At 30.3% G+C, this 13,751-nt stretch overlaps 1 protein-coding gene across 11 annotated transcripts in view; it reads left to right on the top strand.

Moving 5' to 3' along the window:
• LOC145296925 (single-stranded DNA-binding protein 3-like) overlaps positions 1-13,751 on the top strand; it is a 317,297-nt gene that overhangs the window by 108,460 nt on the left and 195,086 nt on the right. For all 11 annotated transcript variants that reach the window (XM_080143120.1, XM_080143125.1, XM_080143119.1 and 8 more), the window contains exon 6: positions 5,436-5,471. In XM_080143120.1, coding sequence (XP_079999246.1) covers positions 5,436-5,471 — 36 coding nt within the window. The remainder of the gene's footprint in view (positions 1-5,435; positions 5,472-13,751) is intronic.

Here is a 13,751-nt window from a genome sequence, read left to right as displayed (position 1 = left end):
TTACAGGTTCTTTGGGTCTGCTGCAAACAAATATAGCATTTTGAATTCTTGCTGACAAGAATAATGTACACTAGTAACACTGTAAAAATTCTTTCTATAATAATTTTCGTACAGTGGCCGCAATCTTTGTTAAAATTTTTTTAAACAAGGAAAAAAAGGGTTATGTTTTTTTTTTTTAATTCTGAACAAGCGAAAAAGAAAAGGGTTAGGGAATTTTTTTTTTTTTTTCTTTTTTTTTCTGGTAAAACTTGCGGAGAACACTCTGTTTTACAGTTGTTTTAAAAATGGAATGAAAATTTCAATTTGTTGCATTTTACGTGGAGCTCACCATTCATATTTGACATATCAACTTTTCTAGTTTTGTGGTATGCTGACAAGGTTGGGGTGTTTATTCCGAAAGCCATTTTTAAGATGGGGAGGTTGGGGATGTCTAATCCGTCTGCTGCAATTTTCTGCGCATGCGCACCCACTTCACCGTCATACACGAAAGTTTAAAATAAAAAAAAAATGGCAGCCAGGCATAACTATACTAGTAACCACGGACTAGCGAATGTGTTACTTTTGTAAATAATTCTTGTCAGCAACAAAATAAACTGATATTTGTTCGTAGCAGGCCCGAATACACCTGTAAACAGTTGAATAGCAATAAAAATCAATTTCTTAAAGGTAACTTTCACCATAATTTCTAATTTTCCCAAACACTTCAAATATTTAAATTTTTCTAAGCAATCATATGGCTTTGATGGCATCAGGTGCATTTTTTTGAACTTGTGAATCGTTGTCAGACTCTGGAACTTATATGTAATTTTAAAACTCATGATTCAACAGATAAATGCATTAACAGTTCTAAGTGACAGATTCATTAGAGTTAATTGTTCAATCCTTACTACGGCCGATAATAACTAAGAATAACATAATAAAATAAGGATTTCTACTTGACCATGATTAATGGAATGAGAACAATCTGCTCTCATGGATTGAATAGTATTCATTTTGAAATTCTGTTTAGGTTCCGAGTTCAACATAAAGATTCTCAAGTTAACAAAAACATCTGGTCAGAAATTACATCATCTAAAACATTGAAAATAGCAACCAAGATGACAACAATAATTGCACTAATCCAAATAATACACTTTTCACTTTTTCTCATCCTTGACTTTCTTGATAGGAGAATGATTTAAAAGGGCAACAACTCTGTATAGTTTTGAGAACACTGTAAGAGGCGATGATTTTTAACTTTAATAAATGTATAATTTGAATGGAGAAAAATCTAAGGGAACCGTTTGTTTTCCCCAGTTCGTTACAAAACACCTGATGAAGGCCGGAGGGCAAAAACGGCCGAAACGTTGTGACTATAATAACCAAGGTGAGGAAGTCAGTCCGACAATCTCAATTAATGAAAACACCTCATCTCAAAAATACAGACAATTACTGAGAAAAATCTAGTTTTACTGCTTGGAAGAGAATCATTTTCAAGTGAATCGTGAAAAATCAGCATCTGAAATTGTGGCGGCAAAATTCTCCCGTGTCACATATAACTTGATTGGATGTGCATTTCAAATTACATGGGACATCATATCGATATTTTGTTGAAATTTATTCTTATTAATTATTTCAATTATTAGATATTTTTTACATTGCATTTATAGTGTCTTTTTCTTGTGCATTATCTCAAGCCATGGTTGGATCTTCAGGTTGCATTTATAGTGTGCGTGATTTATAATAAATCCGTTATTCAATTTTGATTAATTTAAACTTTCATTTATATTCTTTATACAATAAAATGATCTTATTTTTGCCCGTCTAAATTCAGCAATTATAGGAAAGTAACCAAACACTTCCTGTGCATATCCTCCATTCAAATTATTACAAAAATATATTACATTTATTCCGAAATTTCTGCCTCCTCCAAAAATGTCTTCTAAATAGAAGGGGGGGGGCGGCGGCAATCATATTCCCTCCCTACAAAATGTCTACTACCACACCACTACTATACACTGGTTCAGTCGTTTATATAAGAAGAAATATTGTAGAGCACCACCGCATTCCATAATTTTAGTATTCCCGTTCTTTAATTCTAGCTGCTTAATAATTATACGTTTTAAATAACTGCATTTAATTTAAACAAACGCATTTGATATTTACCATATTTCAGTTAACAGACAAGTACATTTCAAACATTGATCTTTTCAATTTATATTTGTTTTAATTCTTTTACAGGATATTTTTTGTACATGCTTATATAAATGGTTATGCAGTTACTGTGATAATTCAAGCATTGCAACAAATTAAAATTGTGATTTTTTTTTTTTTTTTTTTTTTTTAAATATAAAAAGGTGTACAAACCCTTTTGATTACTTTCTTTTCATTATGATTTTTTTCTTAACTAAAACAAGACAATTTTCTTAACTTAATGAGTATTTATTGTTCTCTGTCAGTGGAGAAATCCTTCACGACTGAGACAATTTTTATTTTTGTTCCTTTTCTCCACGTTAAAAAACGACCCTGGTGTCTAACTCTGTCCCGTGGGGAGGCATTGTAAATAGGAACTACTATTATTAGTACTATGTAACATCGAAAGAAATGTAAATTTCTGAGTATCTGGTTTTGACCTAATGGGGTCTGTTCACAATGGATCATTCAAGGTTGGGTAGCAAATTCCTTCAGTTAATCTACTCCTTTCTGCAAAGCCAGTATCTTTCTCTCTCTCTCATATATATATATATATATATATATATAATATAAAAATTTGTAACAATAACCAATAATTGTTAATCATTTAGCATAATTGTTTGCTAATGGACTGAAGGACTCTAAAAATGTTACTTATTAAACGCTTAGCATTATAAGGTGAGGATCAATGGTAAGTGAAGACACCCAGAAAAAGTCGTAGTATTGCCTTTGACATCTTTGTATAGTAACCACTAAAAAGGGAGCCATAGAGTCACCTTCACAAAACTAAAATTATTTTCATTTCTATAACATTAAAACCCCACAATAGGTTTTCTTGTTTTCTTTTATTAAACTTATTTTTATTGAAAAAAATTCTCTGAAATATACTTTCTTAAATGCCACTATTTTATATAATGCCAATTAATGCTTTAAAGATGTGAAATTTTTTAGATTTTGTCATTAGCAAACATTTGATTCTGTGATTGAAACTGTTTTTTGTTTTTTCTGCTTATCCTAGTATTCTTTCTAGAGCTGCAGTGCAGGATTGTGCTACTCTTGCTTCATTAAATTTTCTGCACAGGCACATTGACAAAGGTTATCCATTGTCTTTCAAAACTAAAAAGAAAACTTTATTTCTTTATAAGTGCTGAGTTAGTTATTGAAGAGCCGTTTTTTTTTTTTTTGAATCCTAATTATTTTTTATTGTTGCCTATACTTTCAGTTATGTGTTTTTGAAATCTGACGTAAATCATAAATCTATGACATCATGCCAAAGCTACAATTATTTTGGTAACGTAACATTTTAGGCTCCATTTTATTAAAAAGTTTAAATAGGTCAATTGGTAGAATCTCAGGCTGAAGATCTTACGGTTTTGGTTTTGGATCATACCATCCAGTTTAGTTGAAAATTATTTACCATTAATACAATATTCTCCATTTCTAAAAATAGTTAATATTTCAAAATAAGACAGATCAACAAGTAGACGAAAAAAACCTCAGTTTTAAATATATACTAGACCACCCGTGACCTGTTGGGTCAGTATGTTATATTAGCTATGGAATTTATGTATGAGCGTGACACTTGTTCTACAAAGAATGTAAAATAATTTTTACATCCTTTGTTTAACAACTTATGACGAATTTAAAATATTAAATTTGTTAAAAAAAATGGATTTAATGTGTAAAAAATATGACTGAATAGATTCAAGTGTTTGCTGTTTAAAAAACAACAAACTATTTAATGTAATAGGAACGTGTGCATTTACCGATCCGAATTTCCGTTTGGTGTGTGCAGATAAAATGTGCCCAGCTAGGTAAAGTTAATCAGCTACTGGAAAATCGGCAATAAGAATGTAAGCAGACGACTTTTAAAAATTTGGAAGAAGAAAAAAAAGATTTTAATCACGCCCTCTAGTTATAAAGGGCCGCATTAGTTCCATAGTTATTAATAGTGTAAGGGGGATAACTCTGTCCAATCGTCTAAATAATTTTTTTTGTGTGTAAATTACGCAAATGGATCAATGAAATGGTTTTGGGTGTTACATTAAAAAAAAAATGATTCTCTTATAGTTTTGGGATAAGATTGGAGATTATGTTTCAAAAATAAGCAATTATGAAAAGTATTGATGGAAAGAATGTGTGTTTATGCAGTTATTATACCGATTTGGGACACCAGAAACGTATTTTAATGAACGTTTTATGGGCGAAAACGTTTTTTTGTATTTGTAACGGAAAATTAAAAAAAAATGTTTTCGGATTTATTTATTTATGTTAAGAGTGTAGATAAAAAAATGGTTCTAAGTGCATGTATTTCTCGTCACAGGGTAACTCTTAATAATTGCACATTAAAGTACAGTTTTTTAGTTTATTAATCAAATGCAATAGGGTGGTTGGTACAATACTAACACAAACGTAATTTTAAAGATAATTTAATTGCAAAATTAAATCCATCAGAATGCATATCTGTTTCATTTTTACTTTTCATTTTTTTTCTTTGATTCATTCAAATTTTCAATTATTTCGTGATCCTTTAAAATTTGTAATTTAGAAGTCTTTAAACTATCGAATAGAAAGTCGTTTAAATTAGGCTTTTTACAATCTTCGGCAACTACTCATGTATTGAAGTTTTTCAGGCTATTTAGATCGAATAGAATTTGAAAAACAGGTTACATTAACAAAATTATAGTTTTATAACAATTTGGTCCAGTTAATAATTTAATGATCAGACGATATCGTAATTTAAAGTTTAAAATATTATTTAAAAAAAAAAAAAAAAATTGAAAATGAAACTATTCCCTGGCAACGTCGAGTAAGGACAGTGATACTATAAGACCATATGAATGATTAGTTTTATTATCTTCTCTGGTTTAAATGCTTTAATTTTCGCAGTAGTTTGTCATTTTATCGGCATTGAATAGAAATTAAAATCGCTTTTAACAGGCCATATTGTGTCTGTGATGAAGTGCCTTAAAAAGTAGTTACTGGTGAAAAAAAATATATATTTTCGGGGTTATTTATTTATGTTGGTAGTGTAGAAGAAAATGTATGAATGTTTTTAAGAAAAGTGTATTAAAAAATGGAAAATAAATTTTTTCAGTGCGCAGGTAAAATTCTGCAAAAGTATGCTTGCGCAACCGGAAGTCGTGAACCGGATGTTGGGTTACAAACAACATTACAAGGTCATCTGAGTCTTATAATTATATAGATGTTTTGTATTTTTTTTTTCTTTATTCTAAACTATTTTACTTTTTTTTTACTTCCAGGGTTTTGTAAATTCAGGTGTAAATGGTATCGCATATGTAAGTATTTTTTAATTTAACTTTTGCATCTCTTAAATTTACACTTAAAAAAACAAAATATCAATTCCATATTTTGGTAGGAAAAAAAAAAAGATCTTTTGTTTGCAATCACAATATATTTATTCTTGCTTGTTAATAGAAGCAAATCTCCAGAGGATGAATTTTCCCAAATTTCTTAATATTTACAGAAACATTAACATGTTATCTATTCCTGCAGTCTGAAAACCTATTACCATGTTGAACATATTGGATATTCTTTGAAATTGAATATATGGAAATAAATAGTGACACATTATTTAATTGGAATTCATTATTAAGATGAGTATTATTTATTACTTTATTTATTGCGGACTATTACCCCCATCTTTTCTTAGTTGTTTCACGACATTTCGGCCAACTATTCCTCTGGCCTTCGTCAGGTGGTAACCGCAACAGATAGGAACTCTGAACCTCCTGACTGTATTCACTGCCTTCCATAGTTGTTGTCATCTCACCACGTTTTGGCCAAGTAAGCTTCTGGCCGGCTTTGGGTAGGATTGAAACCGCTATCTTCAGAGAATTGTCACCTGGAACCGTAGAGATTCAACGTCTCTATCAATTGCGCCATGTGGTGCAGTTGATAGACGTTGAGAATTGTCTGAAGATAGCGGTTTCAATCCTACCCAAAGCTGGCCAGAGGCTTACTTGGCCAAAATGTGGTGAGACAACAACTATGGAAGGCAGTAATTGCAGTGGATGCAGTCAGGAGATTCAGAGTTCCTATCTGTCGCAGTTACCACTTGACGAAGGCCAGAGGAATAGTTGGTCGAAACGTTGTGAAACAACTAAAAGATGAGGATGATAGTCCGCAATAAAAATAAAATTAATTAATAGTGACACATTTAGTCTAGGCAGAAGACCTTTTAATTTTTAAAGAGAAAAAATGAAACTGTTTTTTGTTTGGGAATTTTCAATTTCTTTTCACTATTTTGTATTTTTAAGGTATAGGAGTGCCTTTCAAAAAATATTCTCCTCTTTTCAAAAGTGAAAAGGTTTTCTTTATTTTAAAGCTACATGTACGAACCTGGCGGTTTCCCTGATAGGAAACTTTTTTTCTTTTTTTTTTAATCTGTTTTAGTGCTTTTTATTTATTTATTTTTTTTTTGTATTACTTGATGGCAGAGTTATTGAGGTTAGATAGAATATACTTCAACTTTCAAACTTTCTCCATTGGAGCACAAAGACAGGCTGAGATGATAATCAAATCATCTTGAGCCAGAATTGCAAGCTAATCTCAATGAATGCTTGTTCCTATGAATAACACTGATCCAATTCCTTATTATTGCAAACAACCCCCACATGTTTAAAGAGGTTTTTACTATTACCAAAAGGACAAAGCTGCAGACAAAGACAAAATCTCTGCTGAAATCCTAGAACATAGTGCAAATATATTGGGGACTGCCATCAATCAACACGGTCTCCCAACCTCCAAGATTGGAGTGATGCAACACCGGTACTGTTTTTAAGTAAGTCAGTCTAGTGTAGACATCTTGTGAAAATGTCAGAGGGAGTTAAGTTTGCAGGAGAAACATGCCCTATTGTTTGAGAGAACTTGCTGTCATTGGGCAATAACTTAATAGATGAATTTTCTTTGACAGCAACCAAGAGAATTCATTTATTAAGTTATTACATATGCTTTCCTACAGGGTTGGATAAAGCAATGTGGTGGAAACCTGGCTGATGATGGCTAAAGTTGATCTGGAACCCAACTGAGCCACTAAATCTACAATTTTCTGTCAGAACAGCGAGTGAAAGATCATGCAAGCATTGACTTCAAATCAAGGAGAAATTCAAAGATTGCTTGAAGCGTCGGCTTAAACCAATCCAGATGAATGTTGTTTAAATTAAAAGTAGTATTTACAGACAGGCTTAGATCTGATGACCTCAGAGTAAGATTAAGTCTGGACAATATTTGGAGGTATGTACAAAACAGGAGATTTAGATGGTATGGTCACGTTGAAAGAATGGATGGGAGTTTTTGCCTTATTAGATAGCAGATCCAGTTCACAGAAGGTGAAGGAAAGGCATGGGAGGAAGTGATAGCAATGGAATTGATAGTGAGAGATAAGTTACTTTAGAAATCAATTTCTAAAAGCAACGTAGGTCAACATGTAAGCCGTGAAATGAAATAATGATTTAATATTAAAAAAAATAATTCAATCTTTATTTATCAGTTATGTATCAGCAAGAAACACACTAGATCTTGTTTGATCATTTTATTATTAACTAGCGGGGGGTTGGAGGGTGGGCGAATGAAAAGCGAAGTCATAACCCTATTTAAATATTATAAAAACAATGTTAAAACTATTTTTTAAAAAAATTGTGTAAAAACAATTAGAAAAAAATTAACATGATGCAATACGAACGGTCCGGTGATGCCCGTGTGTTTGAAAAATCCCCCAAAAGTTTGAAGGGGTGGGGGGGTCGAACTCGAATCATTGAGACGAAAGCGCCAAAAAAAAATAAATAAATAAATAAGTAAAAAAAAAACGTGATGAATTAACTAAAAAGTGAATTAGGTTAAATATCAATTCCGCAGTGGAATTTGTTTTGGTTTAGTCACATCACACTCGAATTCTAAATGATTTTTTTTGTTTTCTCAAATTCTAAATGAATTTATTTGTTTTAATTTTAATTTAAGTGTAATGCAAGTGAATTCACAATATCGTTGCGTTGTAATCTTTGTGTAAAAATAAATGTTGAGTTGAAAGTACTAATAAATAAAGGTCATTGTTAGATTTCACGCTTAGAGTCGTTAAAACCGGAAGTAAAATCCAGTTAGTCTCGCAGATTGCATCTTAGACTAATGAAAAAAAGCAAAAAGAAAATAATGATAGTCATCGCGTTTCGCGTTTTTTGGGGTTTTTTTTTTAAATGTTTTTATTTCTATTTTATTATGCAAAAAACGGAAAGCATAAATCGGGGGAAAAAAGATTTAAAAAAAAAAAAAAAGGCATAAGTAACCTTGTACAATTCCAAACCGGTGTGTTGCCTCGTACTATCCGCTGCGGTGTAAATGGGGAGAGGGGAAAGGAGGAATCTAATAGAGAGAAAAGATGTTGCAACTTACATTGAATCTAAGAGATTTTGGCAGTGGCCTCTCACCGGAAAAAATATAGGGATGTACCATTGTCGAGGAACTGTAGACCTCAGATAATGTGCTACAGTCTGTACGCATTACATTTGCATGTAATGTCATGATTTTTAATCCTATTAATGTCAAAGTTGGAGGGGAAAAAAATTAGTTCATTTTATTTATATAGATATAGATAGAAGATGAGATAGAGCAATTTAATCCTCACAACATACTTTTCTCAGCATTGCTTTAATTTTACTTCAGTCATGGACTTCTCCATTCTTTCTATCCTTTTGCCTCTTCCCTTTCTCTCTTTTTCGATCTTTCTTCTTTCTCCCACCTTCACTCTTTCTCTCAACAGGTGTTTAATGGTTTGAAAAAGCTTCTATCTCTAGACTAGAGACTTAGATTAAATAAGGTGTCCTTTATCACCAGTAATGTGTCAGTATAATTAATAGGTTGGTACAAACTCTATTTTTACTCTCAATATAACAGGGGAAAAGTTTCAAGTGACTCCCTCCCACTCCCACACACACACAGCATTATGTTCAATACACCTTCCTCTCTTCTCACACTATCTGCACCCATTTTCTTTATCTTTAATCTATTAATAATAACCTATACTGGATTTTGTAAATACTTTCTCCTTTCTACACGAAACAAATATTGTCACTTAATATTAGGTAAAGAAAAGTCCAGCCATTTTTTGTTTGTGCAATGTTTTGAATAGTATCAAAGTTTGATCGTTAGTGATGAATTTCGATGCAGCTTTCAGATATTTTCATTATCAGATCTGTTCCACAACCCATTCCCAAAAGAAATGACTATCTTCTCGTCTGCAACTTGTCTGCATAACTTTATTCCTTGGCTTTTAAAAACTTTATTAATAAAAAATATTTTCCTTTTCCTGCCCATTTTTCTCATTAGTAATAGATTTTCTCATTTCTCATGTTTACTGGTAAATTCATTGTTTAATAAAGTTTAAAGTTTAGATTCTTCAAATTCTATTTAATTAACGGTGATTTTATAGAAAGTAGATTTTTTCTTGTCTCGTAGTTATGTAAAAATATTTTCCCATGTTGCATCCCATTCGTAAAACGACAAAAGACTTGTAGCATCTATTTTATATAGAAAGTAAAATGCGCTTAAATATAATATTTTCATTTATACAGATTTCGTATTTATTATTATAGAGCCAATTCTATATTGATTATATTGTCGCCAATATATATAGCATTGATTTCAAAAGTTCAAAATAAAATGTGACTTGGGTGCCATCAGCTAAAATCACCAAAACATATTTCTCTCCAGCATTATTTGTTACGATATGATTTAAGTCCATACGCACATAGAAACTTAAAAAATAACATTTAATTTTATAAATGTATATTAGCGCATTCATAGAAGTAATACATTAAGTCGATTGACATCTTCCAAGTAGTTATTTTTACAGGCTAAAAACCAAATCGATTTTGTTTCACAAGTTCAAATCCCATGTTAAATTTCAAGTCTGTAGACCAGAAATTTACGGAGTTGTTTGATAGACTGTTCCACACACATAGACACAGGCAGACAAGGTGACACGCACACACACACACACACACACACACACACACTAGAGATAGATAGATAACAATAAAATGTTGGTTTAAACTTTTCAGGCGGGAGGGGGGTTCTTTAATGTACTTGTTACTTTTTAAGTGCCACCCAGTAGTGTAATTATTATAAAGTGAGATTTTCCCTACATCATTTGCCATGTGTGGATTTCGAACTAAAACTTGCATATTAAAATCTACATTGTCAGTGATTTACGCCAATTATTCATACGTGTTTTCAAAGAATAAAAACTTTAGTTTAATTGAAATTCATAGATTTAAAACAAAAAAAAATTTTTTTGATTATTAATTCAGCATGGGGATAGGAGTAACTAAATTTTTTCACTACTACAACCATAATTCCTCATCTTTCACTCCGTCACATTGTAAAGAAATACAGAAGAAATCTAATTAGTCGCCTTTCGTATTATAACACCTGTGTGATAACTTCATATTAATCACTATACCTATCTGTGATTACACAGTTAAAACACTTTACAATATTATTTTCAGATTAATATTAATTTTCATTTTTTTTATACATAACAAACCGTCCCCTACATTTCTTTGTTTGGAACTGAAACTTTATAAACATGCTGCACTATTTTTCATATTTATTGAAAACGCATGAATGCTTCAGTTGTCAGCATAATTACGACCACACTTGTTTGCATATGTCAAAACAAACTTGTAACAAACTTGGGGTTCACAATAAGCAAATAACTGACAAAAGCATCTGTACAAAAATGTATACAATATTTATCACAAATCGGCAACTTTTATATAATTAGAGAGAGGGTGAGTTCTGTGTTGGACATTCAAAACAAATTCATTATAGTAGCAGTAATTTGTGTTGCATGTGTCATCTAACACAACTGATAGTTACTAGACTTTGGTTTGGCTGCTTTTTCAAACTACAGCATTTATTTATATATGAATTCCATTGGTGCATAGCCGTTATAATAAAAATAAATTGCATCGCCTCTTTTTTTGTTGGGGGGGAGGGGTGTTATAGTATGTAGCATATATTTTTTTAAAATTCTAAATGTTTGATGTATACATTTTTATTGTTTACTTTAAGGTTATTTTTTTTTCCTAAACAATATTCATTTACTTTTCTAATTAAAAAAAATCCCAAAAAACTTGTTTTTGACAGAATTTCTGATCAGCCATAAAATGGAAAGTTAGCATTTCATATATTTTTCCATTGAACCTTTTTTTTTTCCTTAAATGTTTAATTTTCAACAATGTTTTTCCTATATCAAAACATTTCCACTGTAAGAAAGTTGAAATTAAAATTCTTACTTTTCTTTCCGAACTGTTCTCGTCTTCTCATCAAAGGTTTCTATTAAAAAGAAAAGTTAGCTTAAATTTGTTTCAGCCAATTTTATTGTGATTTCTTTACAGATTGTTTCACCATAAAAGTTAATGCACACACGTTTTAAAGATTTCAAATCTTAGTTCACATTTCGATTTACATGGTTTTTATTCTATTTGAAATAAAACCTAGAATATCATAAAATAAGCTTATAAATCCTATTTAAAAAATTTTTTTTTTTTTAAATCACAAGGTGTAGTTATTGAGAAAAGTATGGACAGACGAACGGACAAGGGTGAACTTACAAGTCCACCCTCCTTTTGTCGGGAGGACCAAAAACAATTTAATTTCAAAAGTAAAACTCGCCAGAATAGAGTTCCATGTCCATAAACAAATTGGTCATTTTAATCTTTTGTTAATATTGTGAGAGGAAGGGGGGGGGGATGGGTATTTTGTGACTCTTCAAAATTTCAAAGTGTTGCATAGTCATTTTAAACTAGCTTTAAAATTCTTAGCAATTTCACATTTAATTGAAAACATTCAATCATTTTATGACTAAATTAAAAAGTTACCATCAATCACAAAATTTAACTTTTCAGTTTTAGTTTAAAAATAATATAAATTGGTTAGGAAAAATCCCCCCAATGAGTTGATGCAGTTAGTAATCTATATTTTGTTTACCTCAAAAGATTATTTTTATTTGTATTTTTATTGTCAATAACACAGTCTAGCAGAGCTTGTTTGCCAGGGGAGATAAGTCAGTTTATAAGCTTTGGTCACTTTTATAAATTATTGCTTCTGTCTCTTATTTAACACAACTTAAAAAGAAATCAACTCATTCTTAAATATTTTGCATATATAAAATTTATTAGTTATATAAAAAGGATAAAATTGCATTCCCAGTTGCAAATCATTAATGGATGATTATTTGATATCAATATATAATCTCTCTTCTATCAGACCTTTTATTTATTTATTTATTTTTTTTTCAAACAATTATGGTTTTCAAATGAAGGTGAAGTGGGTTTTGCTCTTTCTCTCTCTTTTATAACGTCATGCTTTGCATTTCAAAATATATAATTGTAGTTTACAGGGTTGTATTACGATAAGATTGTGAATTCTATTAATGCAAGTATCTTAGCCTATTTTGAAATAGATTAATAAAGATATCACTTGTGTATTATATCAAAATATCAATTATATTTGACTTAAATTTGAAAATGCTTAAAATGTGTTCGTTTGATATCAATCCATTTGACATAATGTCAGTTTAAAGGGCCAGTAGATCAGTATTCAGTTATTTGTTGAGTCATACTAAAGGCTAAAAAATAGCACTTGATGCCTCTTTGATAAGAGTAAATGTACCAGTTCAGGGAAAGGTGTGATTTTCTCCCCTACATCTTTGTGCAGGAGCCAATAAAAAGGAGCTTTTGAATCACCTTCGACTACAGTCAATCCATTTATTATTTTAGTTTGATATATTGTTATATTAAATGTTTAATTTCTCTGAATATTTTATATAAATTTGAATAAATTAGTGATAAGAAAAACTTTGGAGTGTTTAAAAAAAAAAAAAAAAATTTTTAACAAAGGAATTGTCTTTTTGAGTAAAAGTGTAGTCTACGTCTAACATAATGTAAATTCATTTTGTCTGCAGTTTATTGAAATAGATTTAACATCAATAAAGTTATTGATTTTAATTTTAGAACTTTTTATTTTGATAAAATATACTTAAAATTAAACATCTGAACAAAGTGAACATTTTGTTTTGAGTTTTACAAAAAAGAAAGAAGATATTTTCGACATGTTTGTCATTATTCAATGCATTTCTTGAGGTTCTCTTTAATTATATTTGGTTATTAAAAATTTTCAAATTTTGAATAGTTTGCAATGAAAACATTTTGCTACATTTTTTTTTATTTTAAAATATTTCACTGTCATCATAAAAAAATAGTGTCAATAATGGATACAAATTAAAATAATTTTCTCTATTGTAATGTTTTTTCAAGATGAAAACATAAAATCCCAGCATATTTGGTCTTTTAACTATTTGATTTCTTTAAATTTTAATTATTTTAGAATAAAATTATGAGGCAATTTTGTGAAGTCATTTTGATAATTACACATTCAATTATTTTACATTTTTTTAATATTAATTGAATGTTTATTGAAATAAAAAAAAATTAAGTGTAAACAAATTTAAAAAAAAATCGTTTTTCAGATTATTATTACCCCCCCCTTCTCCTCATTTG

Source organism: Euprymna scolopes, chromosome 17 (genome assembly GCF_053919585.1).
Source record: "Euprymna scolopes isolate OS-2025 chromosome 17, ASM5391958v1, whole genome shotgun sequence".
NCBI classification, from domain to species: domain Eukaryota; kingdom Metazoa; phylum Mollusca; class Cephalopoda; order Sepiida; family Sepiolidae; genus Euprymna; species Euprymna scolopes.
Note: the sequence above shows the minus strand (reverse complement) of the source record. Positions and strands in the feature narration are given on the sequence as shown.